Source organism: Bombina bombina, chromosome 5 (genome assembly GCF_027579735.1).
Source record: "Bombina bombina isolate aBomBom1 chromosome 5, aBomBom1.pri, whole genome shotgun sequence".
NCBI lineage: Eukaryota > Metazoa > Chordata > Amphibia > Anura > Bombinatoridae > Bombina > Bombina bombina.
Window position 1 is genome coordinate 224,929,890 of NC_069503.1, and position 27,329 is coordinate 224,957,218.

The 27,329-nt window shown below is 40.4% G+C and overlaps 1 protein-coding gene across 3 annotated transcripts in view; it reads left to right on the forward strand.

Annotated features, from left to right (window-relative positions):
* Nucleotides 1-27,329, forward strand: part of ITGB1 (integrin subunit beta 1) — a 180,147-nt gene that overhangs the window by 135,345 nt on the left and 17,473 nt on the right. For all 3 annotated transcript variants that reach the window (XM_053713855.1, XM_053713856.1, XM_053713857.1), the window contains 4 exons: nucleotides 6,054-6,292; nucleotides 6,818-7,040; nucleotides 20,037-20,269; nucleotides 24,428-24,594. In XM_053713855.1, coding sequence (XP_053569830.1) covers nucleotides 6,054-6,292; nucleotides 6,818-7,040; nucleotides 20,037-20,269; nucleotides 24,428-24,594 — 862 coding nt within the window. The remainder of the gene's footprint in view (nucleotides 1-6,053; nucleotides 6,293-6,817; nucleotides 7,041-20,036; nucleotides 20,270-24,427; nucleotides 24,595-27,329) is intronic.

A 27,329-nucleotide genomic window follows, 5' to 3' on the forward strand; every position in this document is an offset into this window, starting at 1 on the left:
GGAGTGGGGTCTAGCTGTGTCCATGTCAATCTCTTGAGTAAGAGTAGTGGTCGCTTTTAGCAGTTAAAAGTCAAGCAGAGACTTCCTCGCCACCTTTTAACACTTTGCTACCCCTTTGCAGAAAGCCAGAGTTTGTTACTGTTTTTTCTTTCCCTACAGGTCTATGACAGGGAGTGAAGCGCCTGCCACACCTAAGGATCAGGATCTATCATGCAATTGGATCTAAGGTAAGTGCTTTTGCCTTCTAGGTACAGAAGGATAGCAGCACTTAGGAGGTTAATCCTCTCTTCAGATCCTTCATTTGGGACTTAATACTCCTTATTAATTAAGGAGTCATATTAAGGACATGGCACTTGGGTATTTTTATTAGTATGAGTTCAGTTCATATGAGAAGTTTTACTTGGCAAGGGAGTTTAGGGGTTAACAGTAAAGTTGTTTCTTTATTGGTTTCCTTCAATTTATTTACGCTTCTAGGTCAGAGGCTTACATTATTATTTTACATAATTGGGCTACCGGATATCATGTATTCAGTTTAACGGTCTTAATACTTTTGCCGTTTTTTAAACTGCTTTTTTTGGGCTCTTTTTTTTTTTAGAGCGGAGTAAATTTCTGTGTCGTATTTTCTTATCCCCGATCACGTGTAGACCGCACTTCCGCTTTTGCGGAGCGGTTATAGAGAGAGTGCAGCCGTCTGACTTTGCTTGGAAATTGTCTGAATCGTCTTCTGTTAGCTATCCGGATTTCTAGAGAGGATATCACTTCTAGAGAGTTTCTCTTACTAGTGGGACATTTTTTCTGGCCGGTAGGAGCCCCAGGCAGTTTTTTAAAGTTAATCTTAAAATCGATTGTAGTATTTAATATTTGCTATTTAAAATGTAATACTTTTCTGAAGAATTAAAGTTTTTATTTTGCATTAAAATTTCTTTATTTGTACATTGCTTGAGGGACCGTTATTCTAGACTATGGATACAGATCAGGATCAATCTATCTCTATGGATAGATGTTTAGTTTGCTTAGATAACCAGATTGTCCTACTTATGCAGTTTTGTTCATCCTGTTTAGCAAAAATTTTAAAATGCAAAGAAAAAATTCTCCCTTCTGAGCCAAGTGTGTCTCAGGATTCTGCTGTGTGCAACATGCCTTAGCTTTGTCCTCAGACGTCCCGAGCCTTAGTTGTTTCTAATACTGTGTCATCTCATCCACCTGGGGGTGTTTATTTACCTGGGGATTTTGCCGCTCAGGTTTCTTCTGCAGTAACTGCGGCTTTTTTTTTTTAAACATTTGCCTGATACTAAGGCTTCTGTCTCTAGGACATTAGCCACTCATGCTCAGATGTCTGAGGAGAATACTTCAGTAGCTTCAGAAGGTGAGATCTCAGACTCTAACACTTTAGCAGAGAAATCTTCAGAATCTTAAGAGGTTAATTTTAGATTTAAAGGGATAGTAAACTCCAAAATTTTCTTTTATCATTCAGATAGAACATACAATTTTAAACAACTTTCCAATTTAATTCTTTTATCAAATTTTCTTTATTCTCTTGTTTTCTATTGCTGAAGAGACAGCATTGCACTACTGGCAGGAAGCTGAAAATATCTATTTAGCCAATTACAAGAGACAAATGTGTGCAGGCACCAATTAGCAGCAGCCCCCACTAGTGTATGATATGTGCGTATTCATTTTTTAACCAGGGATACTAAGAGAACGAAGCACATTTGAAAATAGAAGTGAATTTAAAAGTGACTTAAAATGACATGTTTAAATTTGACTTTCCTATCCCTTTAAGCTTGAACATCTCCAGTTGCTATTGAAGGAGGTCCTAGTTACTTTAGACGACTCTGAACCTACAGTTGCTGTCAACCCCACAAAGTTTTCTAAATTGGATAGTCTATGATTCCCCAACTTCTGAAGAGGTTTTTCCTGTCCCAAGGAAGATGTCTGAAATTATTGCTCAGGAATGGGATAAGCCAGGGGTTCCTTTTTCCCCTGTTTTTAAGAAGATGTTTCCTGTTGCTGACTCTATTCACGGTCCCTAAAGTAGAAGGGGCTATTTCTGCTCTTGCCAAGAGAACTACCATTCTTAAAGAGGATAGTTGCTGTTTTAAGGACCCAATGGACAAGAAGCTAGAGGCTTACTTAAAAAAATATGTATATCCATCAAGGGTTACAGTGGCAACCAGCAGCGAGTATTGCTACGGTTGCGGGAGCTGCATCTTATTGGTGCAATGCATTGTCTGATCTTATTACACCGGAAACTACAGTATAGGCGATCCAAGATAGGAACAAAGCTCTTAAATTGGCTAATACCTATATCTGTGATGCCAATATGCAGATAATTCGTCAGGGAGCTAAGATGTCTAGCTTCACGGTACTAGCCCTCAGGGCTCTGTGGTTAAAATCTTTGTCGGCCGATGTCTCTTCTAAGGCCAAGCTTTTGGCTTTACATTACAAGGGAAAGGCTCTGTTTGGACCTGGTCTGGCAGAGATCATTACAGAGATTACAGGTGGAAAGGGATCTTTCCTACCTCAGGACAAGAAAAATAGTCCTTTTGTAACTTTAAGGGACACAAGTCTTCCTCTTCTAAACCAGATCAACCCAGATCTTCTTGGCAATCCAACCAGCCCTGGAACAAGGGAAAACAAATTAAAAAGCCTTCTGATGACTCTAAATCAGCATGAAGGTTCCACCCCCCGATTCCGGTGGGGGACAGGCTTTCTCTTTTTCGTCAAGCCTGGATACGCGATGTCCCAGACCCTTGGGCGGTGGACTTAGTATCCCAGGGTTACAGAATTGGATTAGAGTCTTGCCCTCCAAGGGGCAGATTTCTCTTGTCAAGACTATCCTCAAACCAAATAAAGGAGGCCTTCTTAAACTGTGTAAAAGATCTATTCTCTCTGGGAGTTATTGTTCCTGTTCCTTTAGCAGAACAGGGCCTAGGATTATATTCAAATCTATTTGTGGTTTCCAAAAAGGAGGGAACTTTTCGGCCCATTCAGGTATCTCAACAAATTCCTCAGGGTTCCGTCCTTAAAGATGGAAACTTTGTTCCATTCTTCCTTTGGTTCAGGAAGGTCAGTTTGACGACCATAGACCTGAAGGATGCACCTTCATGTTACCTTTCACAGGGAACACAATCAGTATCTGGAAGTGCTTGTCCAGAAAAGCAAACCTCAATTTGTTGCACTTCCATTTGTTCTGGCCATGGCTCCCAGAATATTCACAAAGGTTCTTGGGGGTGCTTTTGGCTGTGATCAGGCCCCAGGGAATTGCTGTAGCGCCTTATCTAGATGACCTCTTGGTTCAGGCGTCATATTTTCAACTAGCAAAATCTCATACAGCGATGCTGTTGTTTTTTTGTTTTTTCTAAGTTCCTATGGGTGGAAGGTAAATTTGGAGAAAAGTTCTCTTGTTCCATCAACCAAAGTGTGTTTCCTAGGGACTATAATGGATTCCCTGTCCATGAAGATTTTTCTGACGGATGTCAGAAAAGAATTTTCTTGCTTCCTGCCTTTCTCTCCAGTCTGCCTTTCATACATCTGTGGCCCAATGCAAGGAGGTGATTGGTCTGATGGTGGCATCCATGGACATCGTTCCTTTTGCTCGGTTCCATCTTTGACCGCTGCAGCTTTGTATGCTCAGTCAATGGAACGGAGATCATTTGGATTTATCTCAAAGGATAAATCTGGACCCTCTAATAAGAGACACACTCTCTCGTGGTGAGTGTAACAGGAACATCTCTCCCGAGGCACTTGCTTTCTGAGACCTTCCTGGGAAATTGTGACTACAGACGCCAGCCTGTCAGGCTGGGGAGCTCTTTGGGGTCCTCTAAAGGCTTGGGGCCTTTGGTCTCGGGAAGAGTCCTCTCTTCCCATAAACATCTTGGAGTTGAGCTATCTTTAATGCCCTTTCAGCGTGGCCTCAACTGTCATTGGTCCAGTTTATCAAATTCCAATTGGACAACATCACCTCAGTGGCTTACATCAACCACAAGGGAGGGACTCTGAGTTCCTTAGCCATGAAGTAGGTGACTCACATTCTGCAGATATCCCAGAAGTTGGGGGTCCCAGAGTTGAATCTGATAGCATCCCGCCACAATGCCAAGGTTCCAAACTATAAAGTATGGTTAAAGGTCAAGAGATCCTCAGGCCGTTCTGATAGATGCTCTAGCGGTTCCTTGGAGGATTTCTCTGGCTTATCGGTTTCCTCAGTTTGCTCTCCTTCCACAAGTCATCGTATCAAACAAGAGAGAGCATCGGTGATCCTAATAGCTCCTGCATGGCCTCGCAGGATCTGGTAAGGATGTCATCTCTAACTCCTTGGTTACCTCAGAGGAAGGACCTTCTTCTCTAGGGTCCTTTCCTATATCCAAACTTCAATCTCCAAGCAGTCAGCTTCAGAGAATCAAACGCCTAATTCTGTCTAGACGTGGTCATTGAAACTATTATTCAGGCTCAAAAAGCGGTTACTCGCAAGATTTACCACAAGATATGACATAAATATCTTTTTTTAGTGTGAATCTAAGGGGTTCTCCTGGAGCCGGGTGAGGATTCCCTGGATTTTGTCTTTTCTTCAGGATGGCCTGGATTTGGGTTTATCAGTTAGTACTTTAAAGGGTCAGATTTCTGCGTTATCTATCCTTTTGCACAAACGTCTGGCAGACTTACCAGATGTTCAAGCCTTTGAAGAATCAGGCCTGTGTTTAAACCTGTTGCACTTCCTTCGAGCCTTAACCTAGTTTTTAAAGTTTTGCAGCAGGCTCCGTTTGAGCCGATGCATGTTGTTGATATAAAATTGTTATCCTGGAAAGTTTTGTTTCTTGTTGCTATTTCTTCCACTCTGAGTGTCTGAGCTTTCTGCTCTGCAGTGTGATTCTCCATACCTTATTTTTCATGCTGATAAGACGGTCCTTCGTACTAAATTGGGGTTTCTCCCTAAGGTGTTATCGGATTGAAACATTCATCAGGAAATTGTTGTTCCTTCATTTTGGCCTAATCTTTCTTTTCAAAAGGAACGGCTGTTGCATTACTTGAATTTACTAAAATTTTACTTACAAGCTACTAAAAATTTTCGTCAATCTTCTGCCTTGTTTGTTTTCTTCTCTGGAATGCGTAAGGGTCAGAAGACCTTTTCTACTTCTCTGTCTCTGGTTGAGAAGTTTTTGCTTAGGTTTTGGCTTATGAGTCTGCTGGACAGCAGCCTCCTGAGAGAATTACGACCCATTCCACTAGGGCTTTGGCCTCTTCTTGGCCTTTCAAAAATTAAGCTTCTGTGGAACAGATTTGCAAGGCAGCAACATGGTCCTCTCTGCATACTTTTTCAAAATTCTACAAATTTGATACCTTTGCCGAGGCTTCTTTTGAGACAGAGGTTCTTCAAGCGGTGGTACCTTCTGTTTAGGTCCTCCTGCCTTTTTCTTCCTCCCTGTTCATTCCGTGTCCTCTAGCTTGGGTATTGGTTTCCACTAGTAATTGGAATGACGTTGTGGACTTTCCATGCTGTAGGAAAGAAAACAAAATTTATGCTTACTTGATAAATTTATTTCCGGATATGAAGAGTCCACAACCCCGCCCTCTTTCTCATAATTTGGCATTTGTTTTTCTGTAAACCTCAGGCACCTTTTCACCCTTGTGTTTCTTCCTTTTCCATTTTCTTTCGGCTGCATGACTGGGTGTTATGGGTAAGGCAGTTACTTAACGGCTTTGCTGGGGTGCTCTTTGCATCCTCCTGCTCGCTAGGAGTTGAATATCCCACAAGTAATTGGAATTACGTTGTGGACTCTCCATGTCCGGAAATAAATGTTTTTAACATTTTCGGACTCGTGTGAATGACAGGTTTTTTGTTGTTCTATGTTTTCTTTTGGATAGTACAAGATAATGATCTTTTATTGCAGTTCATATTGGGTAACTGCAACAAATATAACATTATGCACCTTCACATTCCACTAGTACATTTAAAATTGAAATTTTCCAAATTAGGATATTTTTTAATTTTATAGAAAAAAAGAAATTTCCCGATAAATGTTTTCCTCCTCCCTACCACATTGTTTTACTCCTAGATGCAATGAGGGTCGTATTGGAAAAGAGTGTGAATGCAGCACAGATGAAGTAAATAGCGAAGATATGGATGCTTACTGTAGAAAAGAAAACAGCACTGAAATTTGCAGCAACAATGGGGATTGTGTATGTGGTCAGTGTCAGTGCAAGAAAAGGGAAAATCCTCTTGAAGTCTACTCTGGCAAATTTTGTGAATGTGACAACTTTAATTGTGATAGATCTAATGGTCAGATTTGTGGAGGTAAGACTTTTTGGTCTGTTTGTGCCAATATTTTTTACAGCCATGTTAATTCATTGGAGACTCTCACCCTCTGTTTCCCTCTCTCTTTCTTGTTTGCTTTTTCTTCTTTTTGTCACCACAGCTTAAAGAATAGTAACAATTAGATATGTGCATTCACCAGCTTTGTTAGCTGCAGAATACAGAAAAAAACAGCCACTTGCGCCTTCAGCTATTTTCTAAACCAGATTCCTTCTTGTGAAAGTGCAGCAGACTAAGATCTGTGCAAATCCAGATCTTAGTGTGTTGAAGTTTCACAAAAAGAAATCCAGCTCCAAAAATAGCCACAAGCGTCCACCGAATGTTCATATCTAGTTAAAGTATTGTAAGTTGTGTAACAAAACCTCTCTAAAATCTTGTATACTAATATTCACTTGATCATTTGATAACTTGTACTAAACAATTAAAACACATTTTGAGTTAGTATTTTTAGCTGTTAAACAGGTCTTCATGTACTGAGATTGTTTTTGTTTTTTCCTTTTCTAACAGGAAAAGGTACATGCAAGTGCAGAGTATGTGATTGCTTCCCTAATTACTCTGGTAGTGCTTGTGACTGTTCAGAAGATACATCAACCTGTTTGGCTAAAAATGGACAAATATGCAATGGACGAGGAATTTGTGACTGTGGAAGGTGCAAATGTACAGACCCAAAATTTCAAGGGCCCACTTGTGAGATTTGTCAGACCTGTCTTGGAGTTTGTGCTGAACACAAGTAAGTTACCATTTACATTTTGTTTTTTAACTGGCCTTTTAAGAACTCGCCTTGCAACATTCTGCATGGTAGTACCACCCTTGCTTGCAGAAAAAAAAATCTTGCAATCTTAAAGAGTGAAAAGTAAGCTCATTTCTCCAACATTGGTGTGTCCGGTCCACGGCGTCATCCATAACTTGTGGGAATATTCTCTCCCCAACAGGAAATGGCAAAGAGCACAGCAAAAGCTGTCCATATAGTCCCTCCTAGGCTCCGCCCACCCCAGTCATTCTCTTTGCCTGCTGAACAAGCAGCATCTCCACGGAGATGGTGAAGAGTATGTGGTGTTTAGTTGTAGTTTTTTCATGTAATTAACAAGAGTCCATGAGCTAGTGACGTATGGGATATACATTCCTACCAGGAGGGGCAAAGTTTCCCAAACCTTAAAATGCCTATAAATACACCCCTCACCACACCCACAAATCAGTTTTACAAACTTTGCCTCCAAGGGAGGTGGTGAAGTAAGTTTGTGCTAGATTCTACGTTGATATGCGCTCCGCAGCAAGTTGGAGCCCGGTTTTCCTCTCAGCGTGCAGTGAATGTCAGAGGGATGTGAAGAGAGTATTGCCTATTGAATGCAGTGATCTCCTTCTACGGGGTCTATTTCATAAGGTTCTCTGTTATCGGTCGTAGAGATTCATCTCTTACCTCCCTTTTCAGATCGACGATATACTCTTATATTTACCATTACCTCTGCTGATTTTCGTTTCAGTACTGGTTTGGCTTTCTACAACATGTAGATGAGTGTCCTGGGGTAAGTAAGTCTTATTTTCTGTGACACTCTAAGCTATGGTTGGGCACTTTATTTATAAAGTTCTAAATATATGTATTCAAACATTTATTTGCCTTGACTCAGAATGTTCAACTTTCCTTATTTTCAGACAGTCAGTTTCATATTTGGGATTATGCATTGAATTATCATATTTTTTCTTACCTCAAAAATTTGACTTTTTTCCCTGTGGGCTGTTAGGCTCGCGGGGGCTGAAAATGCTTCATTTTATTGCGTCATTCTTGGCGCGGACTTTTTTGGCGCAAAAATTCTTTTCCGTTTCCGGCGTCATACGTGTCGCCGGAAGTTACGTCATTTTTTGACGTTATTTTGCGCCAAAAATGTCGGCGTTCCGGATGTGGCGTCATTTTTGGCGCCAAAAGCATTTAGGCGCCAAATAATGTGGGCGTCTTATTTGGCGCTAAAAAATATGGGCGTCGCTTTTGTCTCCACATTATTTCAGTCTCATTTTTCATTTGCTTCTGGTTGCTAGAAGCTTGATATTTGGCATTCTTTCCCATTCCTGAAACTGTCTTATAAGGAATTTGATCTATTTTGCTTTATATGTTGTTTTTTCTCTTACATATTGCAAGATGTCTCACGTTGCATCTGAGCCAGAAGATACTACAGGAAAATCACTGCCTGCTGGATCTACCAAAGCTAAGTGTATCTGCTGTAAATTTTTGGTAGCTATTCCTCCAGCTGTTGTTTGTAATAATTGTCATGACAAACTTTTTAAAGCAGATAATATTTCCTTTAGTAATGTACCATTGCCTGTTGCAGTTCCCTCAACATCTAAGGTGCAGAATGTTCCTGATAACATAAGAGATTTTGTTTCTGAATCCATAAAGAAGGCTTTGTCTGTTATTTCTCCTTCTAGTAAACGTAAAAAGTCTTTTAAATCTTCTCTCTCTACAGATGAATTTTTAAATGAACACCATCATTCTGATTCTTTGGACTCTTCTGGTTCAGAGGATTCTATCTCAGAGATTGATGCTGATAAATCTTCATATTTATTTAAGATGGAATTTATTCGCTCTTTACTTAAAGAAGTACTAATTGCTTTAGAAATAGAGGATTCTAGTCCTCTTGATACTAATTCTATACGTTTGGATAAGGTTTTTAAAGCTCCTGCGGTTATTCCAGAAGTTTTTCCTGTTCCTAATGCTATTTCTGCAGTGATTTCCAAAGAATGGGATAAATTGGGTAATTCATTTACTCCTTCTAAACGTTTTAAGCAATTATATCCTGTTCCGCCTGACAGGTTAGAATTTTGGGACAAAATCCCTAAAGTTGATGGGGCTATTTCTACCCTTGCTAAACGTACTACCATTCCTACGTCAGATGGTACCTCGTTTAAGGATCCTTTAGATAGAAAAATTGAATCCTTTCTAAGAAAAGCTTATCTGTGTTCAGGTAATCTTCTTAGACCTGCTATATCATTGGCTGATGTTGCTGCAGCTTCAACTTTTTGGTTGGAAACCCTAGCGCAACAAGTAGCAAATCGTGATTCTCATGATATTATTATTCTTCTTCAGCATTCTAATAATTTTATCTGTGATGCCATTTTTGATATTATTAGAGTTGATGTTAGGTTTATGTCTCTAGCTATCTTAGCCAGAAGAGCTTTATGGCTTAAGACTTGGAATGCTGATATGGCTTCTAAATCAACTCTACTTTCCATTTCTTTCCAAGGAAACAAATTATTTGGTTCTCAGTTGGATTCTATTATTTCAACTGTTACTGGTGGGAAAGGAACTTTTTTACCACAGGATAAAAAATATAAAGGTAAAAACAGGGCTAACAATCGTTTTCGCTCCTTTCGTTTCAACAAAGAACAAAAGCCTGATCCTTCGTCCTCAGGAGCAGTTTCAGTTTGGAAACCATCTCCAGTCTGGAATAAATCCAAGCCTGCTAGAAAGGCAAAGCCTGCTTCTAAGTTCACCTGAAGGTACGGCCCTCATTCCAGTTCAGCTGGTAGGGGGCAGGTTACGTTTTTTCAAAGAAATTTGGATCAATTCTGTTCACAATCTTTGGATTCAGAGCATTGTTTCAGAAGGGTACAGAATTGGTTTCAAAATGAGACCTCCTGCAAAGAGATTTTTTCTTTCCCGTGTCCCAGTAAATCCAGTGAAAGCTCAAGCATTTCTGAATTGTGTTTCAGATCTAGAGTTGGCTGGAGTAATTATGCCAGTTCCAGTTCCGGAACAGGGGATGGGGTTTTATTCAAATCTCTTCATTGTACCAAAGAAGGAGAATTCCTTCAGACCAGTTCTGGATCTAAAATTATTGAATCGTTATGTAAGGATACCAACGTTCAAGATGGTAACTGTAAGGACTATATTGCCTTTTGTTCAGCAAGGGAATTATATGTCCACAATAGATTTACAGGATGCATATCTGCATATTCCGATTCATCCAGATCATTTTCAGTTCCTGAGATTCTCTTTTCTAGACAAGCATTACCAATTTGTGGCTCTACCGTTTGGCCTTGCTACAGCTCCAAGAATTTTCACAAAGATTCTCGGTGCCCTTCTGTCTGTAATCAGAGAACAGGGTATTGTGGTATTTCCTTATTTGGACGATATCTTGGTACTTGCTTAGTCTTTACATTTAGCAGAGTCTCATACGAATCGACTTGTGTTGTTTCTTCAAGATCATGGTTGGAGGATCAATTTACCAAAAAGTTCTTTGATTCCTCAAACAAGGGTAACCTTTCTGGGTTTCCAGATAGATTCAGTGTCCATGACTCTGTCTTTAACAGACAAGAGACGTCTAAAATTGATTACAGCTTGTCGAAACCTTCAGTCACAATCATTCCCTTCGGTAGCCTTATGCATGGAAATTCTAGGTCTTATGACTGCTGCATCGGACGCGATCCCCTTTGCTCGTTTTCACATGCGACCTCTTCAGCTCTGTATGCTGAACCAATGGTGCAGGGATTACACGAAGATATCTCAATTAATATCTTTAAAACCGATTGTTCGACACTCTCTAACGTGGTGGACAGATCACCATCGTTTAATTCAGGGGGCTTCTTTTGTTCTTCCGACCTGGACTATAATTTCAACAGATGCAAGTCTCACAGGTTGGGGAGCTGTGTGGGGATCTCTGACGGCACAAGGAGTTTGGGAATCTCAGGAGGTGAGATTACCGATCAATATTTTGGAACTCCGTGCAATTTTCAGAGCTCTTCAGTTTTGGCCTCTTCTGAAGAGAGAATCGTTCATTTGTTTTCAGACAGACAATGTCACAACTGTGGCATACATCAATCATCAAGGAGGGACTCACAGTCCTCTGGCTATGAAAGAAGTATCTCGAATTTTGGTTTGGGCGGAATCCAGCTCATGTCTAATCTCTGCGGTTCATATCCCAGGTGTAGACAATTGGGAAGTGGATTATCTCAGTCGCCAAATGTTGCATCCGGGCGAATGGTCTCTTCACCCAGAGGTATTTCTTCAGATTGTTCAAATGTGGGGGCTTCCAGAGATAGATCTGATGGCCTCTCATCTAAACAAGAAACTTCCCAGGTATCTGTCCAGATCCCGGGATCCTCAGGCGGAGGCAGTGGATGCATTATCACTTCCTTGGAAGTATCATCCTGCCTATATCTTTCCGCCTCTAGTTCTTCTTCCAAGAGTAATCTCCAAGATTCTGAGGGAATGCTCGTTTGTTCTGCTAATAGCTCCGGCATGGCCTCACAGGTTTTGGTATGCGGATCTTGTCCGGATGGCATCTTGCCAACCGTGGACTCTTCCGTTAAGACCAGACCTTCTGTCACAAGGTCCTTTTTTCCATCCGGATCTGAAATCCTTAAATTTAAAGGTATGGAGATTGAACGCTTGATTCTTAGTCAAAGAGGTTTCTCTGACTCTGTGATTGATACTATGTTACAGGCTCGTAAATCTGTATCTAGAGAGATATATTATAGAGTCTGGAAGACTTATATTTCTTGGTGTCTTACTCATCATTTTTCTTGGTATTCTTTTAGAATTCCGAGAATATTACAATTTCTTCAGGATGGTTTAGATAAGGGTTTGTCTGCAAGTTCCTTGAAAGGACAAATCTCTGCTCTATCTGTTCTTTTTCACAGAAAGATTGCTATTCTTCCTGATATTCATTGTTTTGTACAAGCTTTGGTTCGTATAAAACCTGTCATTAAGTCAATTTCTCCTCCATGGAGTTTGAATTTGGTTCTGGGAGCTCTTCAAGCTCCTCCGTTTGAACCTATGCATTCATTGGACATTAAATTACTTTCTTGGAAAGTTTTGTTCCTTTTGGCCATCTCTTCTACCAGAAGAGTTTCTGAATTATCTGCTCTTTCTTGTGAGTCTCCTTTTCTGATTTTTCATCAGGATAAGGCGGTGTTGCGAACTTCTTTTGAATTTTTACCTAAGGTTGTGAATTCCAACAACATTAGTAGAGAAATCGTGGTTCCTTCATTATGTCCTAATCCTAAGAATTCTAAGGAGAAATCGTTACATTTTTTGGATGTTGTTAGAGCTTTGAAATATTATGTTGAAGCTACTAAATCTTTCCGAAAGACTTCTAGTCTATTTGTCATCTTTTCTGGTTCTAGAAAAGGCCAGAAAGCTTCTGCCATTTCTTTGGCATCCTGGTTGAAATCTTTAATTCATCTTGCCTATGTTAAATCGGGTAAGACTCCGCCTCAGAGGATTACAGCTCATTCTACTAGGTCAGTTTCTACTTCCTGGGCGTTTAGGAATGAAGCTTCAGTTGATCAGATTTGCAAAGCAGCGACTTGGTCCTCTTTGCATACTTTTACTAAATTCTACCATTTTGATGTATTCTCTTCTTCTGAAGCAGTTTTTGGTAGAAAGGTACTTCAGGCAGTGGTTTCAGTTTGAATCTTCTGCTTATGTTTTTCATTAAACTTTATTTTGGGTGTGGATTATTTTCAGCAGGAATTGGCTGTCTTTATTTTATCCCTCCCTCTCTAGTGACTCTTGTGTGGAAAGATCCACATCTTGGGTATTCATTATCCCATACGTCACTAGCTCATGGACTCTTGTTAATTACATGAAAGAAAACATAATTTATGTAAGAACTTACCTGATAAATTCATTTCTTTCATATTAACAAGAGTCCATGAGGCCCACCCTTTTTTGTGGTGGTTATGATTTTTTTGTATAAAGCACAATTATTCCAATTCCTTATTTTATATGCTTCGCACTTTTTTCTTATCACCCCACTTCTTGGCTATTCGTTAAACTGATTTGTGGGTGTGGTGAGGGGTGTATTTATAGGCATTTTAAGGTTTGGGAAACTTTGCCCCTCCTGGTAGGAATGTATATCCCATACGTCACTAGCTCATGGACTCTTGTTAATATGAAAGAAATGAATTTATCAGGTAAGTTCTTACATAAATTATGTTTTTTTATTCTACTATCAAGAGTTTATTTTAAAATAGTGCTGGTATGTACTATTTACTCTGAAACAGAAAAAGATGAAGAGTTCTGTTTGTGAGAGGAATATGATTTTAGCAGCAGTAACTAAAATCGTTTGCTGTTTCCACATAGGACTGTTGAGATGAGATAACTTCAGTTGGGGGAAACAGTTGGCAGACTTTTCTGCTTAAGGTATGACTAGCCATATTTCTAACAAGACTGTGTAATGCTGGAAGGCTGTCATTTCCCCTCATGGGGACCGGTAAGCCATTTTCTTAGTCTCAAACAGAATAAAGGGCTTAATATGGGCTATAAAACTGGTAGACACTTTTATGGGCTAGATCGATTGCTTTATTTGGGCATTTTATACAGCTTGATATTGAAATTCACACTTTATAAACTTTGGGGAACGTTTTTTTACGTAAGACACTGATTTAGACACCTTCCCAGTCAGGAAGGGCCTTCTCTGTAGTAGGCAGAGCCTCATTTTCGCGCCATTACTGCGCAGTTACTTTTGAGAGCAGGACATGCAGCTGCATGTGTGTGGATCTGAAAGTAGTTGAAAAGGCTTCATTTGGTATCGTATACCCCCCTGGGTTTGGTAAAGTTGCAGCAAAGGCTGTAGCTGGGACTGTAGAGGGGTTAAAACTGTAACCGGCTCTGGTTTGTTCATTTTAAGGGTTAAAGATCTGAAATTTGGGGTGCAATGCTTTGAATGCTTTAAGACACTGTGGTGAAAATTTGGTTAAATTTGAACAATTCCTTCATAGTTTTTCACATATTCAGTAATAGTGTGCCCTGTTTAAAATTTAAAGAGACAGTAACGGTTTTGTTTTAAAACGGTTTTTGTACTTTATTGACAAGTTTAAGCCTGTTTAACATGTCTGTGCCTTCAGATAAGCTATGTTCTGTATGTATGGAAGCCAATGTGTCTCCCCCTTCAAAATTGTGTGATAATTGTGCCATAGCGTCCAAACAAAGTAAGGACAGTACTGCCACAGATAGTAAAGTTGCCCAAGATGATTCATCAGATGAAGGGAGTAGACATAGTTCTACATCATCTCCTTCTGTGTCTACACCAGTTTTGCCCACGCAGGAGACCCCTAGTACTTCTAGCGCGCCAATGCTTGTTACTATGCAACAATTAACGGCAGTTATGGATAACTCCATAGCAAATATTTTATCCAAAATGCCTGCATTTCAGAGAGAGCGCGATTGCTCTGTTTTAAGCAATGAAGAGCAGGAGGGCGCTGATGATAATTGCTCTGTCATTCCCTCACACCAATCTGATGTGGCCATGAGGGAGGTTTTGTCAGATGGGGAAATTTCTGATTCAGGTAGAATTTCTCAACAGTCAGAACCTGATGTTGTGACATTTAAATTTAAATTAGAGCATCTCCGCGCACTGCTTAAGGAGGTGCTATCTACTCTGGATGATTGTGACAACCTGGTCATTCCAGAAAAATTGTGCAAGATGGACAAGTTCCTAGAGGTTCCGGTGCACCCTGACGCTTTTCCAATACCCAAGCGGGTGGCGGACATAGTGAATAAGGAGTGGGAGAAGCCTGGCATTCCTTTTGTCCCTCCTCCTATATTTAAGAAATTATTTCCTATGGTCGACCCCAGAAAGGACTTATGGCAGACAGTCCCTAAGGTCGAGGGGGCAGTTTCTACACTATCCAAGCGCACTACTATTCCTATTGAGGATAGTTGTGCTTTCAAAGATCCTATGGATAAAAAATTGGAGGGTTTGCTTAAAAAGATTTTTGTACAGCAAGGTTACCTCCTGCAACCTATTTCGTGCATTATTCCTGTCACTACAGCAGCGTGGTTCTGGTTCGAGGAACTAGAGAAGTCGCTTAGTAGAGAGACTCCGTATGAGGAGGTTATGGACAGAATTCACGCACTTAAGTTAGCTAATTCCTTTATTTTAGATGCCGCTTTGCAGTTAGCTAGATTAGCGGCGAAAAATTCAGGGTTTGCAATTGTGGCGCGCAGAGCGCTCTGGCTAAAGTCTTGGTCAGCGGATGTATCTTCCAAGACAAAATTGCTTAATATCCCTTTCAAGGGTAAAAGCCTTTTTGGGCCAGAATTGAAAGAGATTATCTCAGACATCACTGGGGGTAAGGGCCACGCCCTCCCACAAGATAGGCCTTTCAAGGCCAAGAATAAGTCTAATTTTCGTTCCTTTCGCAATTTCAGGAACGGACCGGCCTCCAACTCGACAGCCTCTAGACAAGAGGGTAATGCTTCACAAACCAAACCAGCTTGGAAACCGATGCAAGGCTGGAACAAGGGTAAGCAGGCCAAGAAGCCTGCTGCTGCTACCAAAACAGCATGAAGGAGTAGCCCCCGATCCGGGACTGGATCTAGTAGGGGGCAGACTCTCTCTCTTCGCTCAGGCTTGGGCAAGAGATCTTCAGGATCCCTGGGCACTAGAAATAGTTTCTCAGGGTTATCTTCTGGAATTCAAGGAACTACCCCCAAGGGGAAGGTTCCACATGTCTCATTTATCTTCAAACCAAATAAAGAGACAGGCATTCTTACATTGTGTAGAAGACCCGTTAAAAATGGGAGTGATACACCCAGTTCCAACTGTGGAACAAGGAATGGGGTTTTACTCAAATCTGTTTGTAGTTCCCAAAAAAGAGGGAACTTTCAGACCAATTCTGGATTTAAAGATCCTAAACAAATTTCTCAGAGTGCCATCGTTCAAAATGGAAACTATTCGAACGATTTTACCTACAATCCAGGAGGGTCAATTTATGTCTACCGTGGATCTAAAGGATGCGTATCTACATATTCCTATCCACAAAGATCATCATCAGTTCCTAAGGTTTGCCTTTCTGGACAAACATTACCAGTTTGTGGCTCTCCCATTCGGGCTAGCCACTGCTCCAAGGATTTTCACAAAGGTACTCGGGTCCCTTCTAGCGGTTCTAAGACCAAGGGGCATTGCAGTGGCACCTTACTTGGACGACATTCTGATACAAGCTTCGTCTCTTTCAAGGGCAAAGGCTCACACAGACATCGTTCTGGCCTTTCTCAGATCTCACGGATGGAAAGTGAGCATAGAAAAAAGTTCCCTGTCTCCGTCGACAACAGTTCCTTTCTTGGGGACAATAATAGATTCTTTAGAAATGAAGATTTTCCTGACAGATGTCAGAAAGTCTAAACTTCTAAACGCTTGTCAAGTTCTTCACTCTGTTCCACGACCTTCCATAGCTCAGTGCATGGAAGTAGTAGGGTTGATGGTTGCAGCAATGGACATAGTTCCTTTTGCGCGTATTCATCTAAGACCATTACAACTGTGCATGCTAAAACAGTGGAATGGGGACTATACAGACTTGTCTCCAGTGATTCAAGTAGATCAGAAGACCAGAGACTCACTCCGTTGGTGGCTAACCCAGGATCACCTGTCCCAGGGAATGAGCTTCCGCAGACCAGAGTGGGTCATAGTCACGACCGACGCCAGTCTAGTGGGCTGGGGCGCGGTCTGGGACTCCCTGAAAGCTCAGGGTCTATGGTCTCGGGAAGAGTCTCTTCTCCCGATAAACATTCTGGAACTGAGAGCGATATTCAATACTCTCAGGGCTTGGCCTCAACTAGCAAAGGCCAGATTCATAAGATTCCAATCAGACAACATGACGACTGTTGCTTACATCAACCATCAGGGGGGAACAAGGAGTTTCCTGGCGATGAGAGAAGTGACCAAAATCATAAAATGGGCGGAGGATCACTCCTGCCACCTATCTGCGATCCACATCCCAGGAGTGGAAAACTGGGAGGCGGATTATCTGAGTCGTCAGACCTTCCATCCGGGGGAGTGGGAACTCCACCCGGAGATATTTGCCCAGTTGACTCAATTTATGGGGCATTCCAGACATGGATCTGATGGCGTCTCGTCAGAACTTCAAGGTTCCTTGCTACGGGTCCAGATCCAGGGATCCCAAGGCGACTCTAGTGGATGCATTAGTAGCGCCTTGGACCTTCATCCTACCTTATGTGTTTCCACCGTTTCCTCTCATTCCCAGGCTGGTAGCCAGGATCAAGCAGGAGAGGTCATCGGTGATCTTGATAGCTCCTGCGTGGCCACGCAGGACTTGGTATGCAGACCTGGTGAATATGTCATCGGCTCCACCATGGAAGCTACCTTTGAGACAGGATCTTCTAGTACAAGGTCCATTCGAACATCCAAATCTAGTTTCTCTCCAGCTGACGGCTTGGAAATTGAACGCTTGATCTTATCTAAGCGTGGGTTTTCGGATTCTGTAATAGATACTCTGGTACAAGCCAGAAAACCTGTAACTAGAAAAATTTACCATAAAATATGGAAGAGATATATCTGTTGGTGTGAATCCAAGGGATTCTCATGGAGTAAGATCAAAATTCCTAGGATCCTTTCCTTTCTCCAAGAGGGTTTGGATAAGGGATTATCAGCGAGTTCTCTAAAGGGACAGATTTCTGCTTTATCTGTCTTATTACACAAACGACTGGCAGCTGTGCCTGATGTTCAAGCTTTTGTTCAGGCTTTGGTCAGGATCAAGCCTGTTTACAGACCTTTGACTCCTCCCTGGAAGAGTTTCTGAGTTATCTGCTTTGCAGTGTAATCTGCCCTATCTGGTGTTCCATTCAGATAAGGTTGTTTTGCGTACTAAACCTGGTTTCCTTCCAAAGGTTGTTTACAACAAGAATATTAACCAGGAAATAGTTGTGCCTTCTTTGTGTCCGAATCCAGTTTCAAAGAAGGAACGTTTGTTACACAATCTAGATGTAGTTCGTGCTTTAAAGTTCTATTTAGAAGCTACAAAGGATTTCAGACAAACGCCTTCTCTGTTTGTCGTTTATTCTGGCAAGAGGAGAGGTCAAAAAGCTACTGCTACCTCTCTTTCCTTTTGGCTGAAAAGCATCATCCGATTGGCTTACGAGACTGCCGGACGGCAGCCTCCTGAACGCATCACAGCTCACTCTACTAGGGCTGTGGCTTCCACATGAGCCTTCAAGAACGAGGCTTCTGTTGATCAGATATGTAAGGCAGCGACTTGGTCTTCCCTGCACACTTTTGCCAAATTCTACAAATTTGATATTTTTGCTTCTTCGGAGGCTATTTTTGGGAGGAAGGTTTTGCAAGCCGTGGTGCCTTCTGTTTAGGTAACCTGATTGGCTCCCTCCCTTCATCCGTGTCCTAAAGCTTTGGTATTGGTTCACACAAGTTATGGATGACGCCGTGGACCGGACACACCAATGTTGGAGAAAACAGAATTTATGCTTACCTGATAAATTACTTTCTCCAACGGTGTGTCCGGTCCACGGCCCGCCCTGGTTTTTTAATCAGGTTTGATGAATTTCTTTCTTTAACTACAGTCACCACGGCACCTTATGGTTTCTCCTGTTTTTTTCTCCTGTCCGTCGGTCGAATGACTGGGGTGGGCGGAGCCTAGGAGGGACTATATGGACAGCTTTTGCTGTGCTCTTTGCCATTTCCTGTTGGGGAGAGAATATTCCCACAAGTTATGGATGACGCCGTGAACCGGACACACCGTTGGAGAAAGTAATTTATCAGGTAAGCATAAATTCTGTTTTTTATATATATTAAATGTTATGGGTAATTAATTTTGAGCTTAGAAGTCCTTTTAAAGGTACAGTATAAACCAATTTTCATATAACTGCATGTAATACACACTACTATAAAGAATAATATGCACAGATACTGATCTAAAAACCCAGTATAAAACTGTTTAGAAACTTACTTAGAAGCTCCCAGTTTAGCTCTGTTGATAAGATTAGCTGTAACACCCACTGCAAGTGGTTCTATAGCAAAAAAACAGCACACACCCACTAACCCCCCCCCCCCCCCCCGCCTGCTCTCTTAGGATTTTTTTATTTGAAATGTTATGTGTAATGAAACAAATTTGCAATATATACTTTCATTATTTATTTTGCCACATATATAATAGACAAGAAATTACATGCTCTAATTTATATCAGCTCTGCACTACACATAGGGGTTTAAACTCACAGTATAAGTTCTGCTCAGGACCCACAGAGCACTACTGCTTCTGCACAGAAACTGCAGCTGATCTAATCAGTAGTGCTAGTTTCGACTGGATCGTTGGCAGGTGCCAAATACAAGAAAGTAGGTTTAGGGTCTTACAGCAATACTCACTCATGTGGAAGTAATAATTGATTTTATTGACTTAAACAGGGTACTAAGCTCAGAATAAACCCCACCAATTACCTTAGTGTGCCAACTAAAACTCATGATTCTCCTCCTGTTTCCTGGCCGATAACTGGAAGCATCGGCTTCAGGTTCCGGGGGTGAAGAACAAGAATCGGCTTCAAAAAAACTAATTTTTTTGGCCTTAACGCAGGCCTTTCTTAATGTTTGGATAGACAAACCGGAGCCTCAGTATCTGGTTCCATAATTGTGGCTGCCGTGCTCTGCAGGTCCTGTGTAGTACTTCTACTGTGAGTTTAATCCCTTTGTGAGAGTTAAACATACAATTGTACAGGATCCATATTCTTAAAGGGACAGTCAAGTCGAAATTAAATGTTCATTATTCAGATAGAGCACACAATTTTAAACAACTTTCTAATTCACTTTCATTATCTAAATGTGCACAATCTTTTTATATACACACTTTCTAAGGTACCGGCACCTACTGAGCAAGATTCACAGAATTGTAATTGCTGTTGTAAAGTTTATTATCAATTTAAATAAAACTGTAATATTAATCTGTAAGGTACTGTGAAAGGGATTACATTTTTTTTCTTTTAAAGGGAATGTGTCCAGTGTAGAGCTTTTCAAAAGGGAGAGAAGGCAAAAACCTGCTCAAAGGAATGTATGTATTTTAACTACACCATGGTGGATAGTCGTGACAAGCTGCCACAACCAGGCCAGGCAGATCCACTCACTCACTGCAAAGAAAAAGATGCTGATGATTGCTGGTTCTTTTACACATATTCAGTCAATGCCAACAATGAAGTTCATGTCCATGTTGTGAAGGATCCAGGTAACAAAAAACTAAATCTAAAATATTATTTGTCGTGAGTATTAATGGCATTTTGCAATTTTAGGGAAAAAAATACATTTCAGTGAACTGTCAAAATATGCAGTATGTTGAGCTTGACTTATTTTGGCGAACTCCCTTCCTGAAAAGCATCTCGCATATAAGCATATCACTGCAGTGTATTCACAACCTATGTATATGATTTTGTTTGTAGTATGATTAAAGTGCCAATGGATTAACAGTAAAATAGTAATATGGATCAATAGAGGTGTAAAATGAGAATGTGATTTGTGTCCATTTTGTTCAAGAGAACCATCCTCTGCAGGACTTAAATGTCCCTTTTAAGTCCTGCAGATGTATTTGATGGCTTAGCCCACCCAGTTGGAGGCAAGGCAAACTATATACATATTAAATAACATAACAAGGTCTGAGGTTGCATGTTTTTCTTTAGACTTTACTTTCTTGTTCTGCTAATGTTGTAGGTGCCCACTGTCATCTTGGGTATTTATGGCCACACATTTATATACCCACAACTTGTTTTGATTCCTGGATAAGAGGAAAATAAGGAAAAAAATGTTTTTGCTATAGAACAGGGCTGGACAAATATGGGCAAAATATATTTTTAATGTTTGAGTCATGGGACATGAATAGTATTTTCCTGATTTTTGTGGCGCACATTCATTTTGTGTATGTCTATTCAAAAGAATTGGCAAAAATGTTTCCCCTTGAAATTAAGACTGGGTGCTCATTATTAGGCCAGTAATGTTTTCTTTTACTTCATATTCTATTATTATTGCCTATAAAGTTTTTACCTAGCACTCTTTTATTGGCCCAGGTAAGGAAATCTTGATGCATTTTTCCTTTGCATTCAAACCACTTTTAAAAAGCATGTTTTGCTGTGATTACTAGGTGTAAAATGGGCACAAGCATTCCAGGTCAATTATCCGTCCATAAAAATCAAGATCTAAAATTGTCCATTTTAAGGGCAACGTTGATTTCCATGCCTTGGTTTCAAGTTAAAGGTACTTGAAACCCCCATTTTTTTTCTTTTGTGATTCAGATAGAGCTTATAATTTTTAAGTGACGTTCCTTCTATAATCTAACTTGTTTTGTTGAAAACGAATACCTAGGTAGGCTCAGGAGCTGCTGATTGGTGGCTGCACATAGATGCCTCATGTTATTAGCTCACTCAATGCATTTAGCTAGCTCCCAGTAGTGCATTGTTGTTTTTTCAACCAATGATACCAAGAGAATGGAGCAAATTAGATAATGGAAGTAAATTGGAAAGTTGTTTAAATTGTATGCTCTCTATCTGAATCTTGATAGAACATTTTTGGGTATCATGTCCATTTAACTGCACTAAATTTGCAAGTCTGTACAGCAATGCACAGAAGATCCAATTCATAAAATCATAGGGTCGAGCTCCAAATACTAATCGACAACTAATCCAGAATTGATAGGCTGGAGCCTAATTATGCAAGCTTTCTCTTTTCTTGTATCTTGATTGCTTATGCCATATAATAAAAAACTTAAATATTGGAGAGCATTATTTTAACAAATTGTTTAAAAAGCTAATTGGCCACATGGAGTCGAGTGATTTCAAGCAATTCCATTCTTTGAATAATGGCCTACAGAAGAGACATTTTAACAAACTCTTAGTATTGTGTTACCCGGACGGCCTATGGTTTATAGTTAATCCTGAAGAATGCATGAGCTCCTTGGTTCCATAAAATTGAGAAAGCTGTCCACAAAAAGTAGCATAAGGCTTTTTAATTTAGTAAACTTTTAAGTTTTTTGGCAGTTGCAACGGCTTTCTCAATGTCGAACGTGTATCTTCTAAAATTTGCTGGCTGATTGACTTCTGTGGAGAAGCAGGATAACTGCTCTTGTTGGCCTATCTTATCCTAAGGAACTCTTTTTTTTTTTAATATCTGCAAACTCAAATTGACTTCTACTACAAAGTAGACTGAAAATAAAAAGGAAAACCTGTTTAAAAAAAAACAGCTTCAGAACAATACAAATTCATTAGTGCTTAAAATATCACAGTTGATCTACAATTTGAAGCCCTTAAAAAGACTGTCTTAACAATTATCTGGGCATTTAATCAGCATTCATGATACATCTACTTCAGGAAATCTGGTGATTTGAAAAACTGAGGCAATAACCTTTTTACCTGTAATAAAACAGTGTTGCTTGGGACAGATTGTATTTCTTAAATCTATTTAATATTTTTCAACTTGCTGTTTTTTTTTTTTTTTTTTGTTTTTTTTTCCAAATGATTTATTGAAAATTGTATAACCAATACAGACATGAAGATATGCGAAATAGTTACATGTGCATCAGTTTTTTGTTCTATAAATACAAAAGAACAACAGGAGAAGTATAACTGACAGAGAAAAAAAAAGGTAGAGAAACTGTTTTCTTCAGGATTAAGATGCCCTTTACGGGTCCACAGCGGTATGCACAACTATTATTTAATTTAAAGTAAGTTAATAAGTGTCAACATAGGCATTAAACTGCATAAGGTATAATATGATTGCTTAGTTCCTGCAGGTAAAAAAAAAGTTATTAGGCCGTAGAGATAGATAGTGAGTCGGTTAGGACTGAAAAGTCTTTTGTCGTTTTCAGAAATCACGGCTTCTAGGATGCCAGGAAATCCCACAGGTGGTAGAATTCTACATTTTCAGAAGGTATAGCTTAATTTGTGCGCCATTACATAATGTTACATAAAAGGGTTTAATTACTTCAGAACACTATGGTCTTTTATATACACATTAAAAGTCCTACATCAGTTACCCTTTATCTCCAGAAAACATTTTTAATTACAATTTTTTATATGATCATTTTATGAAATGTATTGGTCTTTGGCGTAATCAGAATAACTCACTTGCAAAGTGTCTCATTAGATTAATACAAGACTTTGGGTTTATTAGAGAAGGTATTATTTTAAAAAAAAACATAGCTTACCAAACAAAGATAATGGCATCTGTGGTTTAAAAAGTAACCATAAAAATCTAACAGCTAATTATGGTAGTTTGTGTGTGGTTTCCCTTCAAATGTTCATGGAGTTACAAATGTTAGAAATGCCCTTGAAGAGGGTGTACCTCACTCAGTCTCTTCAAACAATAACCTGGTATAATCCCAAGGAGACACAAGTGCTTGTAGTATAGATGTCCCATCAGGAAGGACACACAAGTATTACAGCAATTAAATGAGTAATTCAATGTTCTGATGTTTTCTTATAAGGATTTATCATCAAATCCCTTACAGAACTCCATGTAAATGCTGATTGTGCAATATATTGCACAGTGGCACTATATACATGTGAGTCTCTTTACTCACAGGATCTCAGTGTGTTGATAAATTTGCTATGGTATGTAAAACTTCTATAACTGTTCGCATATAAATGACACTAAATAAACTTTTGTATGGGTGCCCCTTTCTTTGAAGAAGTTTGGGTAATCATGGTCTCTTATAATAGTCAAACAGGCTTGCTTTCTTACCTGGATACTCCTCAAAGGGGGTGATTTCTGTTTTTGGTATGTACAAAGTAGTTCTATCATTGCACATCGACAGAATGTGAGGGGACTCTGGTGGACTACCAACAAATCCTTTCAAGTCTGTAAAAATCTTTACCATGCTGATGATTCATGCCAGCTTTGAAAATATTAATTTCCAGGTGGATGAACAAACCGATTTATTACACTTGGACTTGTGAAACAAGCCTTTTTCAAGATGAGAACTAATGAACTAGCAGGTCTCAGTATTACTACAAAGATCTTTCTAGGTACCAATCTCTTAAAAACATGCGCAATTTGGGGAGAAACATTTTTATTTTTAAACAGTTTTTAATTTTTGCTGCTTGAAATCGTTACTATAACTGTAATTTAGGTTGTTACAGCTTGTTAATTGATATTTCTTATAATGCGAAGAAGCTTCTAAACATTTAAAAGAAATTAGTTAGATGTAAAGTTCCAGTAGCAGTGAATCCAATGACTAAAGTCATATTTGAATGCCCTGCCTCCAAATGGAAAAGAAAAATTATACGTCTATTGTCACAAGACTGAACAAAAACGTCTGGGGGGGGTGGGGGGGTAACAATTTAAGTGACTTTTTATATTAATTTATTTTGTGCACTCGTTTTCCTTTTAAAATCTGCAGAATGTCCTAGTGGCCCCGATATAATTCCAATTGTTGCTGGTGTTGTTGCTGGTATTGTTCTCATTGGACTGGCATTACTGCTGATTTGGAAACTGCTTATGATTATTCATGATAGAAGAGAGTTTGCCAAATTTGAGAAGGAGAAGATGAACGCAAAATGGGACACGGTATGTACATTACTAGTTTGTACTGATATACTTATACAGGTACAAATCCAGAATTCAGAAATCCAAACTTTTAAATTTTATATATTTTTTTAAACTATTAAATGCATTTTTTTTCCTGCTTGTAAGTCACAATATTCTCTGCCTGTGTCTATTTCCATCTTAATATGAGGAGAGTCCATGACTTCAATCCTTACTTGTGGGGATACGGAACCTGGCCTCCAGGAGGAGGCAAAGACACCCCAGCCAAAGGCTTAAATACCTCCCCCACTATGCTTGTCCCCCAGTCATTCTTTGCCTTCTGTCACAGGAGGATGGCAGAGAAGTGTCGGAAGATTCGGAGTAGTCTCTTATGGAGGGAAGTACTCTTCGCTATGGGACTGGAGTTTTAAGTAGTCTTGTCAGCCTCTCAGTGAAAACATTGACTAATGTTAGGGTCTGGAGATGCAGGGAGAGTCTTTCTGCAAAACCATCCAGACTTGTATTAACTCCTAAGCAGTCAGTGTTGACGAGTTTCATTTCCTGCTTCTGTCACTCAAGTCCATGTCAGGTGCGATGCTACAAGACTGTCAAACTTGAGAGGCTGTGTGTCTGTTCCACGGCGATGATTCCGGTAAGATCGTTTCATTTTATCTTATATGATAATGTAAGAAGAGAGGGTCACAGTGAATCTCCTTTATCGGTATGGAATCATGGGTTAATATCTCTGAAAGAGGATTATTGAACGGGGGGGGGGGGGGGGGGATTTATACATGATTTACTTTTATTATGATTTATGTTGCTACATGTGTGAGATGTGGCCCTGGCAGATGTGCGAACATTCAGGTTTTACTTTAATTTTGGATAACTGCGCAGCCTGTCAGTTTGGCGTGCTTTTCTCCCTGCAGCAGGGGCGGTCCTGCATGGCACTCCATGTGACTGTTGCCTTGTTAACTTCCTCTTTCCTGACCGTGCGGTTTGCAGGAGACAAAGCGGTTTCTCTGTGGGGCCTGGGTCATAGGAGGTGGTGAGTACCCCGTCCATTGGGGGTATAAAGGTGCCATTTAATTTTCTGTAGTCCATCGTAAAAGCGCAAGCTATGGAGGACTGATGCGTTAGGGTGTACTCCCTCTTTAACCAAATCCAATACCTGTTTATTGTGAGGCGGCTACGGTATACCCGCCTGCTCAATTATGTTCCACATGCCTTGATAGAGTAGTTATATCTAAAAAGAACAAGATGTTTAGTACCACTGAGCCGTCCACCTCTGAGGGTCTCTGTCCCGCAAGGTGTGTTTCCTGCAATCATCTATTACACATGCAGCTCCCCATTGCACTACTAATCCTCCTTCTGGAGGGGCCCTGTTACCGCCAGACTTTACTGAACAGTTACAAACGGCAGTGTCTGCGGCCTTTAGTGCTTTACCTCGCCCTGCTAAGCGAAAGGTTAAATACTGCTATCCTTCCCAGGGGTCATCTACCATCTTGTTGGATTCATCTCATACTAGTTTATCCACTAATGAAGACGCCTCTAAAACTTCAGAGAAGGCTCTTTCTGGGTCAGAATCGGCTGCCTCTAGGCCTCCGGCTGCGGAGGAACCAGACTTTAGATTTAGGATAGAGCACTTACGCTTTCTGTTAAAGGAAGTGTTGGCTACATTAGAGGTTCCGCAACCTAAGTTACCTGAAGAACCTTCTATTCCTAAGCTTGATAAGGTTTATGAGGACAGGGTGGTGCCACAAACTTTCCTGGTTCCAAAAAAGATGACAAATATCGTTTAGAATGAATGGGAAAGACTTGGATCCTCTTTTTCCACTTCTTCTTTTAAGAAATTGTTCCGGACTTCCAATTAGAGTTGTGGGTATCTGTCCCTAAGGTGGATGGAGCTATCCCCATGCTTGCCAAGCGCACCACTATTCCGCTTCAGGATTCAGGAGCCCATGGATAAGAAGCTAGAAACTCTAAGAAAAATGTTTCAGCACACAGGATTTTTATTTCAGCCTGCAGCGGCGGTTGCTGCGGTGGCTTGAGCCGCTAACTATTGGTGTGATTCTCTGTCGGAGATGATCGAGGTGGAAACTCCCCTCGATGAAATTTAGGATAGAATTAAGGCTTTGATGGTAGCTAATTTGTTTATTTGTGATGCAAATATGCAAATTATCCGCTTAAATGTAAAGACATTAGGCTTGTCTGTTCAACCATAGAGCCTACAGGCTAGAAGTCTTGGTTTGCTGACATGACTTCGAAAACTAGATTACTTTCCCTTCCATTTAAGGGGAAGGTTCTTTTCGGTTCAGGACTGGACTCTATCATATCCATGGTCACTGGGGGCAAGGGTGCCTTTTTACCGCAGGATAAGAAGAATAAAGCTAAAGGACAGGGTCCTAATTTTTGTCCCTTTCGTTCTGATACGTCCCAACTCCAGCAGCCTTCCGCTAAACCTGATCAGTCCAAGGGTACTTTGAAACCTCAATCATGGAACAAATCCAAGCAGAACAAAAAGCCCACCAAGACGAAATTGGCATAATGGGGCGGCCCCCCGATCAGTCACTGGATCGTGTTGGGGGCAGACTATCTCTCTTTGTGGAGGCTTGGCTGGGAGACATACAAGACCCTTTGGTTCTGGAGGTCATTGCCCAGGGTTATAGGATATGTTTCAAATCTCATCCACCCAGGGGCAGATTCCTCTTATCAAACCTGTCTTCAAGACCAGAAAAACTAGATGCCTTTCTAGGGTGCGTGAGGGATCCCTCCTCCCT